At 52.5% G+C, this 15,608-nt stretch overlaps 1 protein-coding gene across 2 annotated transcripts in view; it reads right to left on the bottom strand.

Moving 5' to 3' along the window:
* Dgat2 (diacylglycerol O-acyltransferase 2) overlaps positions 1–14,797 on the bottom strand; it is a 29,947-nt gene extending 15,150 nt beyond the window's left edge. Inside the window, exons 1-2 of one of the 2 annotated variants that reach the window (XM_005379877.2) lie at positions 14,483–14,797; positions 1,229–1,357 (exon numbers count right to left, since the gene is read on the bottom strand). In XM_005379877.2, coding sequence (XP_005379934.1) covers positions 1,229–1,357; positions 14,483–14,603 — 250 coding nt within the window. In that variant the 5' untranslated portion in view covers positions 14,604–14,797. Of the gene's footprint in view, positions 1–1,228; positions 1,358–12,382; positions 12,502–14,482 lie in introns of those variants that run through there. The other variant, XM_005379878.2, reaches the window with a different exon arrangement.
* Positions 14,798–15,608: the final 811 nt, after the last annotated feature.

Below are 15,608 nucleotides of genomic sequence, written 5' to 3' on the forward strand. Positions count from 1 at the left end.
AAGAATATAAGGACTGCTGTAGCCCTTCTTCCCACAAAACTGTGCACAGTCTTGCATATAGTTTTACATCTAATTTTAGGGGTTCAAGGACTTCCCCAGAGCCCACTCTTGGACCTAAAGGTAAAGACTGGCTGTTTCAGGCCAGACCTACTCATTCTGGGCTCCCTGGTAAGGAGGGCCCCTTGGAGAGTGCACTGGGCTTCCACTCAAACCCCACTGCTGCATCACAATCTCAAGAGATGGTCACGGAACCTCTGCGAGTTTCCATTTCCTCACCTCTGAAGCGGGGATCTGAGATTTGAGAATAGACATATCAAGAGCCTGGTGCACTGCAGGGTTTGTCGCATCCCTGTGCCCTGCAAGGACAGCTGCTTGGCACTGACACGCCAGCTCTGATCACCCCCACTAGCCTGGCCGTCCCTGAAGAGTGAGGTGCCCAGAGGCCCTTGTTCTCAGGCACTGGGACACAGCTGAGGCCCTGCAGCAAGTCTGTCTAAACTGACATGCTGAGCGGGGAGGAGAGGCTTCCAGGAGAGCGGGGGCCTGCTCTCGACCTAGACAATCTGTGCTGTCCTGACCCTGGCCTAGATGGCAGGGGGCCCTTGCCGGACTGCAGAGGCAGCAACCCTCCCGCTGATGTGCCCATTTTGAAAGGCTGAGGGTAGCAGCTGTGTCCAGCACAGGTGGGTGACACCTCCTCACAGCAGATCCTCTGTGATGGGGACCCTCAAGGCCAGGCCCTTATGCACGTGCTCATTCTTTATTTTCAATTCTCATGGTTTCCACAAAAGCCACGTGAAACAGGCGGCATGTTCTCATATTCAAAAGGAGCAAGCTAATGTTCATAGAACTCAAGTATACGCTCTGTAGAAGGTCACAGAGCTTGTTCGGCAACATAACACCGAAATGTAAAGCAACATACTTGCCAGAAAATGTTTGTTGGTGGGCAGAGTAGCATTGTGGGAAAGGCACAGGCTCTGGGGTCTTACAGACCTGGATTCAAGTGATTTCGGGCAAGTTACCTACCTCTCTCAGACTTGGGGTTTTCCATCTGTAAAATGAGACCGTACCACTCCTGCATCCCGAGGGGCGGAACACTTGACCACAGACCCAAAAGATGGGAGTAAGAGGAGGCTGTGGAGAGGGTGCTCCTGCTCTGACCTCTGTGGGGGCCCTGGCCCTGCCTGCCTCCCTCTGTTCTATCCACCCCTGCCCCCAGCTCACTTACCCAGCACAAGGAAGGACAGGACCCATTGTAGTACTGAGATGACCTGCAGCTGCTTTTCCACCTTGGATCTGTTCAGCCAGGTGACAGAGAAGAGATCCTGAAGGGCGGAGAGGATGCTGGATCCAGTACCTGCAGCACAGGGGGGTATCAGGCTACTGCCACCCTTCCATCGAGCCTCAGGGGCCCCAAAGCCAACCCAACTCCCACAGGTGCCTTCCTAGATGTGAGGCAAGTGCCCAGGCCCATCTGAGTTTGGATCCTCACCCTGAAACCGAATGACTTTGTTAACATGGCTGTTTACATGTTTCCTGCACCACAGTCTCTGTATGCACACAGTGGAAATGGTGTCTCCCTCTTCGGGTCATTTGGAGACCAATGCAGTATCTGAAGAGGCTGACCAAGAGCTGGGTCTTGAGGAGCCTTCCAGAAAGGCCAGTTCTTGTCCCTTCCCTCTGCCCTAAACTCCTGGCCTCCTGCTTTATCAGGAGCTAGCACAAATATTTAATTTTTGCTATCAGTGTCTGTGAGGCCAAGGACAGAGGTTCAACATCCAATTTCCAATGCTTTTTTTTTTTTTTCTCCAAGTGTACTTTGAGCATCTTCAGTCCCTGCTCTGCCCCCTTTGTCCCCAGGACTGATACCTTTTTCCAAGGAGTTGAGCCTCTTGCTCCTGTCCCCAGTCCCACCAATCTCACACTACTTCTACTTGCAGAAATATGTTCAGCCTCATCTCTACCCAAAGCTTGGGACCCAGACAGGAGCAAGGTGGGAGCCTTTGCTTCCCTAAGGGACCCAGTGGGCAGACAGCTTCAGGTAGCTTGGAGGACACAGAGGGCTGCAATTATGTTTGCTACCAAGCAAGTGCCAAGCCTGGAAGTTAGAACAAAATGCACCCACTTAATTGGCTGTGTGGCTGTGCCCCCAGGATATTCCCTGAACTCCAGCAGCTGATGTGCAGTAGGGCCGGGAAGCCTGGTGCCTGCAGAAGGCAGTGCTGGGATGGAGCATGAGAGAAGTTCCTGATCCACGTCCACTCCCTCCAGTGCTTACTAAAGCAGGGGCCACCCCATGCTTCTCTTCTGTGGAGTCCAGCCACATTCCCTTTGCTCAGCACATCTCCACTGGGTGCCTATTGTGTACTGCCTAACATTCCCGCCCACTACCCACTGTGCAAGGCCCAGCACAGATGACTCAGCCACAATCTTGTCCTTGAGGATCTCATGACCTTTCACCCTGGCCTACGAGCTGGGGGTGGGGAAAGAGGGCTTTAGAGACTTACACTCAAGGCTTTGCTTTCCATCATAATCCATCGAGCAACAAACTCACAGGACAGTTTGCAAAGGGATATACCTCTACTCAGCTGAAAGCTAACAGGTGCTTTGACTTTTAGGAGGCAGGTAGGAAATGCCAGGTCTCAGAGTGGACACAGCAGTCCTCCCCCTTTACCTATTCTGATGGACCGGAGAAAGGGGTTTGATACAGCAGTGTCAGATCCTTGGTTCCAGTCAGTTTGTGACCCCAAGCAAGAACACGGACTGCCTGCTATTGCATGGCACATAGTAGATGCTCAGTAGCATCTAATATTCCACAGGTACAACTGGGATAGAGCTCACAGTATGTAAGTCACAGTAGCAAAGAAGAGGGTGGACCTCAGAGCCATTCCAGAGGTTTCGCTTAGCATTGCTCCTTTCCCCCTTTATAAAAATTCTACCATCATAGGCCCTTCCCACCTCCAGATTTGTCCAACATCCTATTTCCTGGGGCTGAAGGGCCCTGTAAGGTTATTAGGATAGCCGCATGAAGATTGAAGCTCAGATAGGGACACTGACTGTCCTGAATTTATCTAGCTAGTCAATGGCAAAATGTGAACCCAGGACTCCTGGTCCAGCCCAGGGCACCACCTTCACTCCTCATAGCAGCTGCTGTGTGCAAAGGGTTCAGCCCATGAGACCCAGCAAGTCCAGGAGCGGGCCATGCTCAGGGTCTGATGCACCTGCCCAGCAGGGGGGCCTGGACAAATGACTTAGTCATACATAGCCAGATATCTTTGAGGGCCTTTCACTATGGCCTACATGTGAAGAGAGGCCTGGGTAAGTACACGCAGGAAGGAAGGAGCCCCAAGCATGGGTCTGAATGCCCAATTCAAAGTGGGTCGGCAGCAGGCTCTACCTCCCAAGCTGTGCAGGATGAAGTGATGCAGGAGCCAAGGCCGCAGTAGCGGGTCATGGGAAGGTGAGTCCCCGCTGCATCTGGAGCAGATTAGATGAAAGGTACTCTAGCACTTTGCTATCCAAAGCATGGCCTGGGAACTGGTCTGATCGCCCTTGAGCTGGTTAGAAATGGGCAGATCCACTGAGGCAAATGTATATTTTGACAAGACCCCAGGTGATTAAATGTGAGAAACACAACTTTAAGTGCAAAGATTCAGGTACAGCAAGATTGGGGTAAGGGAGAGGTAGGAGCTTCTACCTTCTACTGGGCAAGAAATAAAAGTCACAGACAGCATCAGACATCTCACGGCTTCCTGCTGCCTGCTGCAAACAGGACCTCTATAGCAAACGGCTGGAGGAGTGCTTAATTCAAAGCCAGGGAGTCATCTTATTTAGCCCCTGTTGTGGGGACAGCGAACTGCAGTTGGAGGGTGGCCCTCTGGTTCGAGGGAGGAATACAGAAATTCTTTATTGGTGACAAACCCCACTGACACAATTGAGAAAGCCTCCTGGTGGACATATGGGAGGAGGGCTCTGCCAGGCCCACTCCCACAATCCCCACCTGGCTGGTCACAGAGCCAGCCCAGCAGCTGGCCTGTTCATGAATGCAGCGCCCCAGCTTCCAATGGCAACCCCCAGTAGGCCGCAGAGAGACTGAGTCACAGCTGTCCTGCTTAGAAGGTCTCTCCCTGCTCTGTCCACCTGATGAATCCCTGACCATGAGATGAAGTAGCACATCCTTCAGACCCTGCAGAGGGCACCATGTCCTCCAGAAAGCCTTCGGAACATGAAGGACCATGCAAGCCTGCATCAGTCAGGTGCTATCTTGCTACACCAGGGAGAATTTTCTGCCTGAAGATGACGTCAGGAGAGACCAGCACAAGGGAGGAGCTAACCGCCCATCACAAGGTGGTTCTCACAGCAGACTGGAAACTGCCTGAGGTCCAGACTTGGGTCCAAGCTGCATCCAGGTCGCCAGTGCCCTGCCAGGGCCAAGGCCACAGCAGGCACTCCGAAAGATTTTCTGAGTGAGGGGAAAAGGAGGTCCCTGCCCAAGAGGACCATACAGCTTTGAGGCCTCCAAAGCACTTGCACAGGCACTGGAATGCCTGTGACTTTGGCATCACAGCCCCATTTATTGGTGATACATGAGCAAGGCTACTCAGCCAAGCAGAGGCAGTTAGACTCAATTCAGGCCCAACTTTCAGACCTGTGTCTGTTCCTATGCCACAAGTCCCCCCACATTCCTTCTCTCTTGTCTCCACAATGAACCTGGGGGAACCGGGGACAGACAGGGGAAACAAATGCCCTGTTGTCCTTTAAAGGAGTGGGCCAGGGGCAGGCATCCTGGGCACAAGATGAAGTGCAGCAGTCCCTTAGAGTTCTGGTCCCAGCTCTGTCAATGACTCCTGTGTCAACTTGACCAAGTCACTACACCTCTCTGGGCTGTCCCATCTAAAAATGGTGGCAAAAAGGATAAACTTTATGATTTCTGGGGCCCGCCCTCCCCAGGACTCCTAGCTAAGTACTGTATTTGAGACACATTTCTCATGATTCTGTAGCAGCTCTGGGTTAGTCTCCTGAGCAGCCAGTAAGAGAGGGTTTGGTTGGGCACCCGCAGGCCACTGCCAGCCCACTGCCAGCCCTTCCCAAGCCATCAGCACTTCTGGTACCTAGGCGATGGCTAGGAGGGGTCCAGTAGAAGCTGGTGGAATGCCAGTGCTGCAATCAGATGCCACCACTTTCACACCCAGCCTGACTTCTGGGTGGGGTGGCAGGAGCCTCAGCATCCAGCCAAGTCCCAGTGCCAATCTGCTCCTTTGCCTGGGCACACCCACACTCTCTGCACTCTCCCACAGCACCAGGCCCATTGAACAGCCCAGATCTGTTTACTCAACCACCCCCTCTGCCAGGGATTCATGGGTGCCAGGGCTGGTACCTAACTCATTTGGGTGCTCACAGCTCTGCAAAACCTGGCTTCCTCCATGGCTGAACAATTCCATAAGCTGAGAGGCAGCAAAGGCCTAGATGCCCAAGTTAGACTGCACTACCCGCAGGAAGACAGGAGGCCATAACAGCCCTGCCAGCCCTGCCACTGTATTCTCTTCTCTCCCATAAACACAAGTTTCCCTGCCTGTGAAGAAATAGATCCCCACCCTCCCACCCCTACCCCCCGCCAACAAATGTCTTTTTCTCATGCAGACAAGACAGGCCCTGGAGCAAACTGACTGGTCCTCTGAAGAAAAGATTCCCAATAGCCAATTGAGACAGCTGTTCCCAGGCTCCATGTGTTTCACACAGCTCATTTGCTCCTCCATTTGGGGAGGCAGCGGGAGGAGAGATGCCAAGAAGGCCCTGCGCAGCTTTCTTACCATTCAGAAAGCAATCCCTACCCCCAAGTCAATATGGAGCGTCGCTGTCCTACAGCACTTGACGAGACAGGGACTAGAACCTCATTTCACAGAAAAGGAAAGCAGGTGAGGTAAAGCCAAAAGAGGTTAAGCCACTTCCTTCTGTTTGGAGTATAGGAGCCAAGTCATAAGGCAAATACTTGAGCCCCAAATCCCTCATTAGTCCCACGGTGCCATGTCAGTGAGGGCTTGTCCCCACTAAACAAGCCAGTCAATTCCCATACTTTAGGAAGAGATATATCCTGGCTTAGGAGGACTGTTTACTTTGCTCCACACAATAGCCAAAGTCTCACAGGGACAAACCTGTATAGACTGGTGGTACAGAGACTGTGAACCCTGGTCAGGTACTTCCACAAGTCAAGCTGCCTGCAGCAGTAAGACTACACAGCCTCAGTCCCAGGGCCCAGCCTAGGCTGGGAGTGGTGGCCAGTACGTTGGAAACTCCTTGCTCAACATCTGATATTGGAGTGGCCAGAGAGGCCGCACCCCAGGGCTGATGAAACCAGTTTCTTAGGCTTCTTACACTTGTTTGAGCATGGTAAGAGTCTGAAGCTCTGCCTCCCCCATCTCTCCCCTGCCCAGCTGTCACCTAACCTCTCTCAGCTTCAGTTTTCTAATGTACAAATGTGTCCCTGACCCCAGGTGAGGGTAGCAATCCCCCCACACAGGGTTGTTTAGAGATGAAATGAAAAAATGCGTGTAAGATACATTTGGCTTTTGCTAGATGATACTGGCACTGCTTCTACCATCTACCAGAGTGGGAAGGGGATAAACGGGAGGAAAAGGTGCATTATTTTTCAAGATAATGGGATGAGGCTGTGCATTAGGAGAAAAGGTAGCAGAGAGGTAGGGAAAGCTCCAAGGAGACCCTGGGCATCTCCAGGGCCTGAAGATAAGGTCTGGAAGGCAAAGAGGAGAAGGACACCATGGTTGGGGGGAACCCCTGGAACACAGACTTAAAGGAAGTTGTAATGAGGCAGGCACAAAGACAGACGCTCGACAGCCCAGGAGTGGTTAGGTTCACCCAAAAGAAAAGCCTAGAATAGAGGAAACAGTGGCTTCCTGGAGATGAGTAGGGATGGAGATAAAAGCACACCACAGAGCACTTAGAAGGTGCCAAGAGTTGATACCAGTCCCTGGGGCAATAGCAGTGAGCACAGCGGATGATGTGCCACCTGTTAGGAAGCCGAAATGCACTACGCAGAGAGAAGGCGGCACATGTGAAATATGATACTCAGCAGTGGCCCTCGGAGATGGGAGCTCTGAAACCAAGGAATCTGGGCAACGAGACAGCGCTGGGGTGGAGGCGCTCTCGCACATGGGGAGGAGGTGCTGGGCACACATGGGAAAGGCCTGTTGCACCGAGCAGGTGGGCAGGTCATACCTCTGGGCAGGTCATACTGCCACCTCTACTACCGGCCTCTGGTAGAGGAACCCACCAGGCTGGAGTATAGAAAATGGCAGTTAAGAACATCTAGTCCCTGCTGTGTGAAATGGGGCCTGGATGAGCCACTTCTTGTGAAAGCCTGTTTCCACATCTGTATAATGGGGCTAATACCTACCTTGTCAGATTGAGTGAATTAACTTAGATAATGTATAGGCAAGTGCCTCATAAAAAGTAAAGATCTGCGTGGATGCCAGTTAATTATCAAGTGAGCCTTGCTGTCCCCCCTGTTTAATAAGTACGACAATGCAGGTGACTGACAGGACTGAAACCCTGGCTCTGATGCTTCCTATTATGGGTCCTTGAAAACTACTTCCCTTCCTGAGACTCAGCGTCCCCCTTAGTTATGACACAGGATCCTTGAGAGGAATCTAAACAATCACTGTCTATTAGAGCCAGAAAGAGCTAGGGAGGTAGCAGAGGATGAACAGTCTCTCAGGCAGGTCCTACTGACGTCTCTAGGCCCAAGGATGCCACACCTGAGCCCATCTGGATCCAAGTTCTGCCTTTGGCTTGGGTAAGTAAGAAAGTCACCCCACAGCTACTTCCAAGGACTGGTACAAGTTGCCTGGGGGAAAAAGGTGGACTTGCTGGCCCCTGGCATATCCTCCTAGCCCCAGGCAGCCCAGGAAGGTAAGCCAAGTGCCAGGGAGATTCAGGAAACCAAGCCCAGTGCCAAAGAGACACCATTTCTTCAAGATCAGAAGTGACTTGTCTTCCAGGCTGCTCCAGGGCAGGACATTCAGGGAAAAAGCACAGATGGGATGATAATAGGGCTATACAGGACAGAGTCACCAGCTCTGGAGGGTCGTGCCTGCTGCTTTAGGGTCCCAGTCCAGAGCTGGGCTCCCATGAGCTTTGCACACCCAGCTGGCCCTGTTCAGTCCCCCACACTCTTAGCTGTGCCTGCGGTACCCCCCAGGTGCAGTCCTATCACCTGAGTCTAGTCTGTTCATCGCTCATTGGGTCCATGCCAGGCACTCACACTGACCCCTCGGTGACCAGCCTACTGACCCTCCCTCTGGCAAGCCTTTCCCCCTACCCAAGCTGGGCTGCCCACAACCTGCGAGCCCAACCTTGCTCCTATACGCAGCCTTTCTCACTACGAGAGAGGTGTGGGTTTGTCTGCAGGAATCATGTCTCCTTCTGGGTTCCTGTGCCTAAAGTGGGGTCAGGCACAGAGCAGGCATTCCATCAGCATTTGCTGAGTGACTAGATGCTCACAAGGAATATAATGAATAAAAAAGGCCTAGACAAGAACAGAGATACACCCACTTCACAGCTCACTGACCTGCACCATGCCAGAGTCAAAAAGAGCATCCTGAGGAAGTAAGAAGAAAAGGTCTCCTCTAGGTGGAGGGGGCAGGATACAGGCAGGGTCAATAGCGAAGCGTCCAGAGGAAGGGAGAGAAGCTGGCATCCAAAGCTCATGCTTATTTGACATGTGCCTTCTAAGTGCCTTGTGCTAGAAGTGGGGCTTCTAGAACCTGCCTCTCCTCTGCTTCTCAAACACAGAGCTGAGGAGCAGGGCTGTGAATAGAATGCCAAGGACATGAACCCAGGGAAGGCCCCCAGCCGAGCTTGGGTGGGTGTTCTCAGGGCTGCCTTCCTGGGGTAGTAACAGCTTAGGCAAATGCCAGGCTGACAAGAGGAAGGCGAAGGGTCAGGACCCCAAGGGGTAGCGTTCTGCACACAGCGTCTGCCAAGGCCTGGAAGGGAGAGGGAGCAGAAGCTTGAGTACTTAAGTGACTGCCAAGGACCCCACTTCCACTTTCTGACCTAGCACATTCAAAAATACTGGCGTGGGAGTAGTTGCCATGGCAATACTACCAGTTTGCCTGGGTGTCACCAAAGAGTCCCCAAAATAGTCCTCTTTGACAACACATGGTGCGTGTGGGTAAATAGGTTCTTCTAGGGCACTTACCTGGGCCCCAAGCAGGAGACAGCCCATTTCCACAAGGAGAAGCTAAGGACAAGAGTAAGGAAGAGGCTGACCTACAGAAGTTTGGGGCAGAACTCTAGCAGAGAAACAGGGTTCCTCTCACCCAGGACTCCTCACCGGACACCAGAGAAAGCCAGGCCCCACATGGAGAGGGTCTTGCCCAAGGCACACGGGAAGCAGGTGCAGAGCCAGGCTCCTGGCCTTGGCTCCAAACTGTAGCTGCTGTTATATTAAGGAAAGGAGTTTAGGAGTTTAGGGTTCCCCAAAGGGTCCAAGTTCAGCACCATTTGTTCCTTTGAAGATACTCTCATCACCTTTTGTTCCTTTCATACAGGAGGCCCTGCCATGCAGAGGCAGGACAGTGGCAGAGTGGGGGCTGCACAGACCCTGCACCTGACTTCTAGGCAAGATCCCATTGGCCAACTGCAGCTCCATACCACAAGTCTCCAGGACTGGTAGAGACCAGGAAACTCCGACTACACAAGGCTCCTTTTAGACGGGCTCTCACTTCTTCCCCAGGCAGATGGAGGTGACCCCCACAGGCCTGGACAACACATGCTGTCCCTTTTGTCTCTGCTTTTTGATACCCAGAAGCAGGGCTGTTGCCCAGGTTGGTCGGCAGTCAGACTGCCCCTTCTACCCAAATCACATGCCTTTATTTATGCTATTCCTCATATCTGAATGTTTTCGCCTGCCTTGCTAACATCTGTGCAATATCAAGATCCAGACTGAATGACACCTCTTCCAAGAAGACCTCTCTGATCCCAGAGTGATTTACTTCCCTCATCCTCCCTTCTAGGCATCACAGTTGCGCCTTTGTTCCCTGTCATGGCTCAGATCACTCCCTACCATCATGTTGTGTGCCCTGCTCTTGTTTCCTTGAAGGGATGGATCTTGGCAGACACACAGAACGTGTCCAGTCAATGCACTGATTGGCCCATACCTTAGCTCCCCACTTTGGTGAGGCTTTCATGGATGCCCCAGAGAGGAGTATGTTATTCTCCATAGCAGTGGGGATTGCTGCAGGTTATACAGAACAAATGACAAGGACTCCCTCACATGAATGTCACAAAGTTAGTTTATAAAGCTCTTTCTGTCCACCTTAACCTAAACCTTGTACCTCGAGAGTCTGAGATTTCCAACTCTATTTCAGGGGCTAGGGGGAGTGAATTGAGACATCCAGCCATGTTCCAGAGAAGAAGCAGGGCTGGAATCCTAGCTCTCTGGCTTCTAAACTCTGTAAGCCATGAGGGTGAACTGTGTCAAGTTTGGCCCCACCCACTCAACACCCAGCCCCAGGCGCCAGCTTGTGGCCAGATCATGTGTCTAGGGCAAGCGCCAGCTGTAGCCCCAGCACCCAGAATAGGTAGGAAAAGAGGCCTGGGGAAGATTCGAGGAAACACACGTTAGCTGAAAGCAAGCCTTCATGCCAGAGAGGAAGAGGGAAGTCCCATTAGTGACTCATTCAGTCAACTAATATTTACTGAGTACCTGCTACCTGCCACGGACTGTGGTAGATAGTAGGGACACACCTACACTAGATGCAGGACACACACTAAGACAGACGAGGCCCCTGTTCCCAAGGGGTGACATTCTTATGGAAGAGACAACTATCTTAACAGATAAACGCACATAATAATTTAGATAATGATAAGAGCCATGAGAGCAAATGATGTGGTGACTGGGGGTGGCTCTCCACGTAGGTGGCCAGGGAAGGCCTCAGAGAGGACACTGAGTGTTCAGGAGCCAACCATGCCAAGATCTGGCAGGAAGGCAGCACACACAAAGGCCCTGCCACAGGAATGAACTGAACTGGGGCAGTGCTGGCATGTCTACAGCGAGGCGCGTAGCATGGCGGACAGAAGGATGTGAGGTGGAGGGCCATTCATGTAGCCTCATAGGCTCTGAGGAGGAGTTTGGAAGGTATCAAGTATGGGGATGGGGGTGATAAGCAGTCTACCTGCGAGCAGAAGCTCTGGGGGCTGCTGGTATCTCTAGCTGGGCAGTGTGAGGAGCTTCCTCACAAAGCTTGGGCCCCCATCAAAGGGACCAAGAGCAACCTTCACTGTTCAGCAATTCAGCAAAGTGCATAGCACCCACACTGTGCAGCACTCAACCTTCCAGGCCGCACCACACTCCTCTTGTTTAAAGAGGCACAGCCACAGACTGCGAGACGGCTTCGGGTTCTAGCCTGGCTTTGTACCCCTAGATAAGACCCTTCTCTCAGGGGACCCCTGGTACTTTCTGTACCAAGAAAGTAGAGCCAGGTCCTGCGTTAATAGATATCTACGTTGGTATGACTCAAATTCTTGCACTGAATTTGGTGGCAGGAGGACAGGGGTGTGGCTGGATTTCCACACTGGCAGCTGAGTCACTCAGCTTGCTAATAAAATATTACTCTTGGCCCTCCTTCCCCAGCCCAGGAGAGCCCTTGGTAACTCAGGTAACCCAAAAGTAGTCTCTGCAGCTAGGGAAGTGATGGAAGGGAGGAGAAACACTACCCAAAATTGAGGGAGGGGGAACGTGAGAGTGATGCTCTCTTTCTGCGATTTAGCTCCAGAGTTATCCTAACAATCCCTTCTTTTTCTTCTTGTGGGTACTGGGAATCGAGCTCAGGACCTCATGCTTGCCAGACAAGCGCTGCACCGCTGAGCTACAGCCCTGGCCCTCCCTGGCAATCTAGATACTTTGTTTTACCCACCTCCCACAAGCCCCTATTTGCAAAGCCCCACAAATGGGGAACTCCATCTGCATCACCAGAGCCTGCACAGTCATCGACAGCTGTTAGGAAGGGTTCTTGTATTGTGTGAAAATCTGCCCCCTCCATAATCCCATCCCAGTTCCTGCTCTTAATGCCCCACAAAATACGTCAGCTCAGAATTTTACTGTCACCACCTCATGCTTGGTCCTGTGCTGAACTCTGAGGATACAGGTAAACATTCAAGGGCTCAGCCGTGAAGAGCCATGCAGGGGCAGAAGCAGGGATGCCGGTGCAGCTACTCAGCAGCCTACGTACCAGGACCAAGACTGTCTTTCAGAGATCAGAAGACACCAACATACACACTCCCTCCCCCAATATCCTCCCATTCCTCTACCCACACTGCAACAAAGAAAGCAGGCACCAAAGTATCTACTGCAATCTCTCACCCATCACATCCTTCACAGAATCCATGGTCTCTCCTTGAATACTGCCAGTGACAGGTGCTCACTACTTCACCACACTGGGAATTTAACTGCAGAGGCAAACTGGGCCATTGGGAAGTGTCTTCAAGGGCTGAAGATGTGGAAAGCAGGACGAACGGAGATACTAAGATAATATAAAATCTGCTTGAGCACCTCCCATACCCCACCCAGTGTTTCACCAAAGTCGACTCTGAAGACCTAAACTGACTGGTTTGCACATTAGCTCTTGCTACATTCCATGCTATAGTTTCTCACACCCAGTTTTTAAATATTATATTTTCAAGATCTGATAACAATATGGGGAAATGGTGCTGATATGCTCTTATGGGACTTGATCAAAACCACCTGCTAGAATACAAATTCTCCTGAGTAACAAACTTTATGTCATTTAGAGCTAAGGTCCCTTGGTTCCTGAAAGACAAAGCTCACAGTTTGTGGAGAGCAGAATCCAGGAAAGGGATCCCCAGGAAAGACCACCGAAGGGAGCACCCTGTCCTAATATCTGGAGACCAAAACATTTTAAGAGTAGAGACGCAGGCATTTACTTTCCTTCCCTGTTAAGGGCATTGAAGGGCACAGTGAACAGAAAAGCACTATAAGCGATAGAAGAGGGTATCACAGGATGCTGAACTGATGCATGAGACAGCTCAGGCTGGTCACTCAAGCATGGGACCAGCAGCTCAGTACCTCTCCAAGGGAACAAGCAGCATCCAGACCAAAAGGGCAGATAACCAGAGCAATCATCGAGGAACAATGTCAGTGCTCAGGACAGCTAAACTCCGATACAGCTCCAGCATGGGTTACCTTGAAGCCACTAATATATTAAAAGTAATTTTGGTTAACAACAGGAAATAGTCAGGACGTAACATCAAGAGGGAAAAAAACCAGGATTCAGAGCTCTATTTCCAGCATGTCCTCAACTTTATCTACAATATATATAGAAGAAAAATTATAAATAAATATTCTACAATATGAATTGGAAGCTATCTTTGGGTAGGTGACTTACCAGTGATTCTTATTTTCTTCTTCTCTGTCCCAAGATTTCTATCACTAGCTCTTTTTTTATAACAAAGGTGAAAAGAGCAGGGAATTATTAGTTGCTAAAGAAAAATCTAAGTAGCAGAAGTTTAACGAGCAGAAAAAAAAAAGACTTAGGACAGAAAGACTTCATGCCTGACAGACTTGCAGACCGGGATGGCTGGGATGACTTCCAGGGTCTCCTGGGTTTGTATTCAATCCCCCACTCAAGGCATCTGCTAAGGAAACTAGGCAGAATGCTTCCCCCTGGCTCAGTTTCTCCCATTATAGACAAGCATGACGATGGAAGGAGTGTTTCTCCTTGCATAGGGAAATTTGTGGCACTTGATTTCAATTGTGCCCTGGATTCCTGGAGGGCCTCAGTTCCACCCTGGAAGACACCCAGCATTCACCCACCTCACCTCTCCCCCGACCCGGCCTTCTAAGTATGCAGGGTTCTAAGTTGCCGCTGAGTGGGTCCCTGGGTCTGGACTGGCAGACACGGTCCCCAGCCAGACACGGTCCCCAGCCAGCAGTTGTTTCAGGGGACTGCAAAACCCTTGCCACCCTACCTCCTCCAGTCTCTTGCTGTCTAAGCTCACTCCACCTGGTGAGGGGATGGGGAGAAAACTTCCAGGGGTCAGAAGCAGTACTGGGGACAGGAGAGGTGTTCTCCCAGGCTCCTAATAACTGGGAAGGGTGGATGGTGTCATTCTCATCACCTGGGAGACAGGAGGTGATGTAACAGAGATGAGTCGAAAAAAGAGATGAGTGCCAGAATGGAGAACGAACCCGGACTCGACTAGGTTGCCAAACTGCCTGGATCAGAGTGGGTAACCAGGCTAGATAATGATGATTCTGCCTTTATCACGGACCCAGATAATTGGGGCAGGCCGTGGGCTTCCCCAAAGGAAAAGGAAGGAGCTGGAACACATCTGGAGGTGGCCAGTCCTCCAGCACCAGTCAGCCTGCCTCAGAGCCCTTTCCTGGAAATCCTGCAGTTGCGCACTACCAGGATCAAAGTCTCCAGGTGTGACAGACACTCACCCCATCTTCCCGACCCTTCACGGGACAGCACCGATCTTCCACTGGAGCTCTCACTTCGCGCAGCCTTGGCCCGACGCTCACCTCGCAGGACCCCAGAGTACGCTGCTATGAGGGTCTTCATGCTGAAGCCGCTGCAAGTCACGGCCCCGCGAGAAGCCGCCTCGCCCCACGCCTCTGGCCCATGCCCTGGCCGCTAGGGCCAGGGCTTCGCGCAGAGCAAGGGAGCCCGCGGACGGCGCCCAAGCGGCGCGGCTGAGGCACCGGGAGCTGGGGCCGGGCAGCGTGAACAGCCGAAGACCAACGAGCGAGAGGGCGGCCGCTAAACTCTGGCGCTGGGAGCGCGCACTTTATAACCTCACAAGGGGGCGGGCCGCGACGTGCCTGGGGGGAGGGCCGTTCCACCCGCGGCCAGCACCACGTGCTCGCGCGGGGGATCGGAGCGAAGCGGCGGTCCTGGCTCGGTGCAGCCCGGGAGAGGGCGCGGCCTGCGCTGCGCAGGTTGGGCGGAATGCGGGAGGCAGAGGCGCTCGAGCCCCCTTGGTTCCCAGGGGCTCGTCTGGTCGTCCGGTTGTTCCAGGCTCCCTCGGCCCGCCCCTTAGACCTCCCCTGCGGAGATTGGTTCGGCCCGACAGGCGGTGGCAGGGGAGCCGAGCACGTGCGGGACGGCTGGGGGCGTGGGGTGCCTGTGTTCTGTTGGCTGTTCGCCAGATGTCTCCATTTGCAAAGATCCTGTCCTGGTCACTGTATAGGGCTTAGTTAGCTTAGAGTTGACCTTCTAAACCACCCGAAATACCTCTGCCTTTCCGCTTATCAAGAAGATCCCACCAGCTGTACACTACGGGGTGCCCAGAACCCAGCCTGATCAGCCGAGGCTACCCTCGGGCGGCTCATGTTGGTGTGAGGCGGCCCGGAGGGGGCCGAGATGGCCACTCACGGACACTCGCATTAGTACTAGGGCAAGAGAGAAGCCAAGGAGCTGAGAAGCCACAGAGAATGGGCTTTGCCTCAGACCCAAGGGCTGGGCGCAATTCCCAGAGAGAGCCGTGCGCAGCAGTTTTGGGACCAGACCTGGAGTCCCGTTCTGAACCTCCCTTTCTTGAACCTCAGTTTTCATGTCTGTAAAATT

The sequence above is a fragment of the Chinchilla lanigera genome, unplaced genomic scaffold (genome assembly GCF_000276665.1).
Source record: "Chinchilla lanigera isolate Chin_1 unplaced genomic scaffold, ChiLan1.0 scaffold00013, whole genome shotgun sequence".
NCBI lineage: Eukaryota > Metazoa > Chordata > Mammalia > Rodentia > Chinchillidae > Chinchilla > Chinchilla lanigera.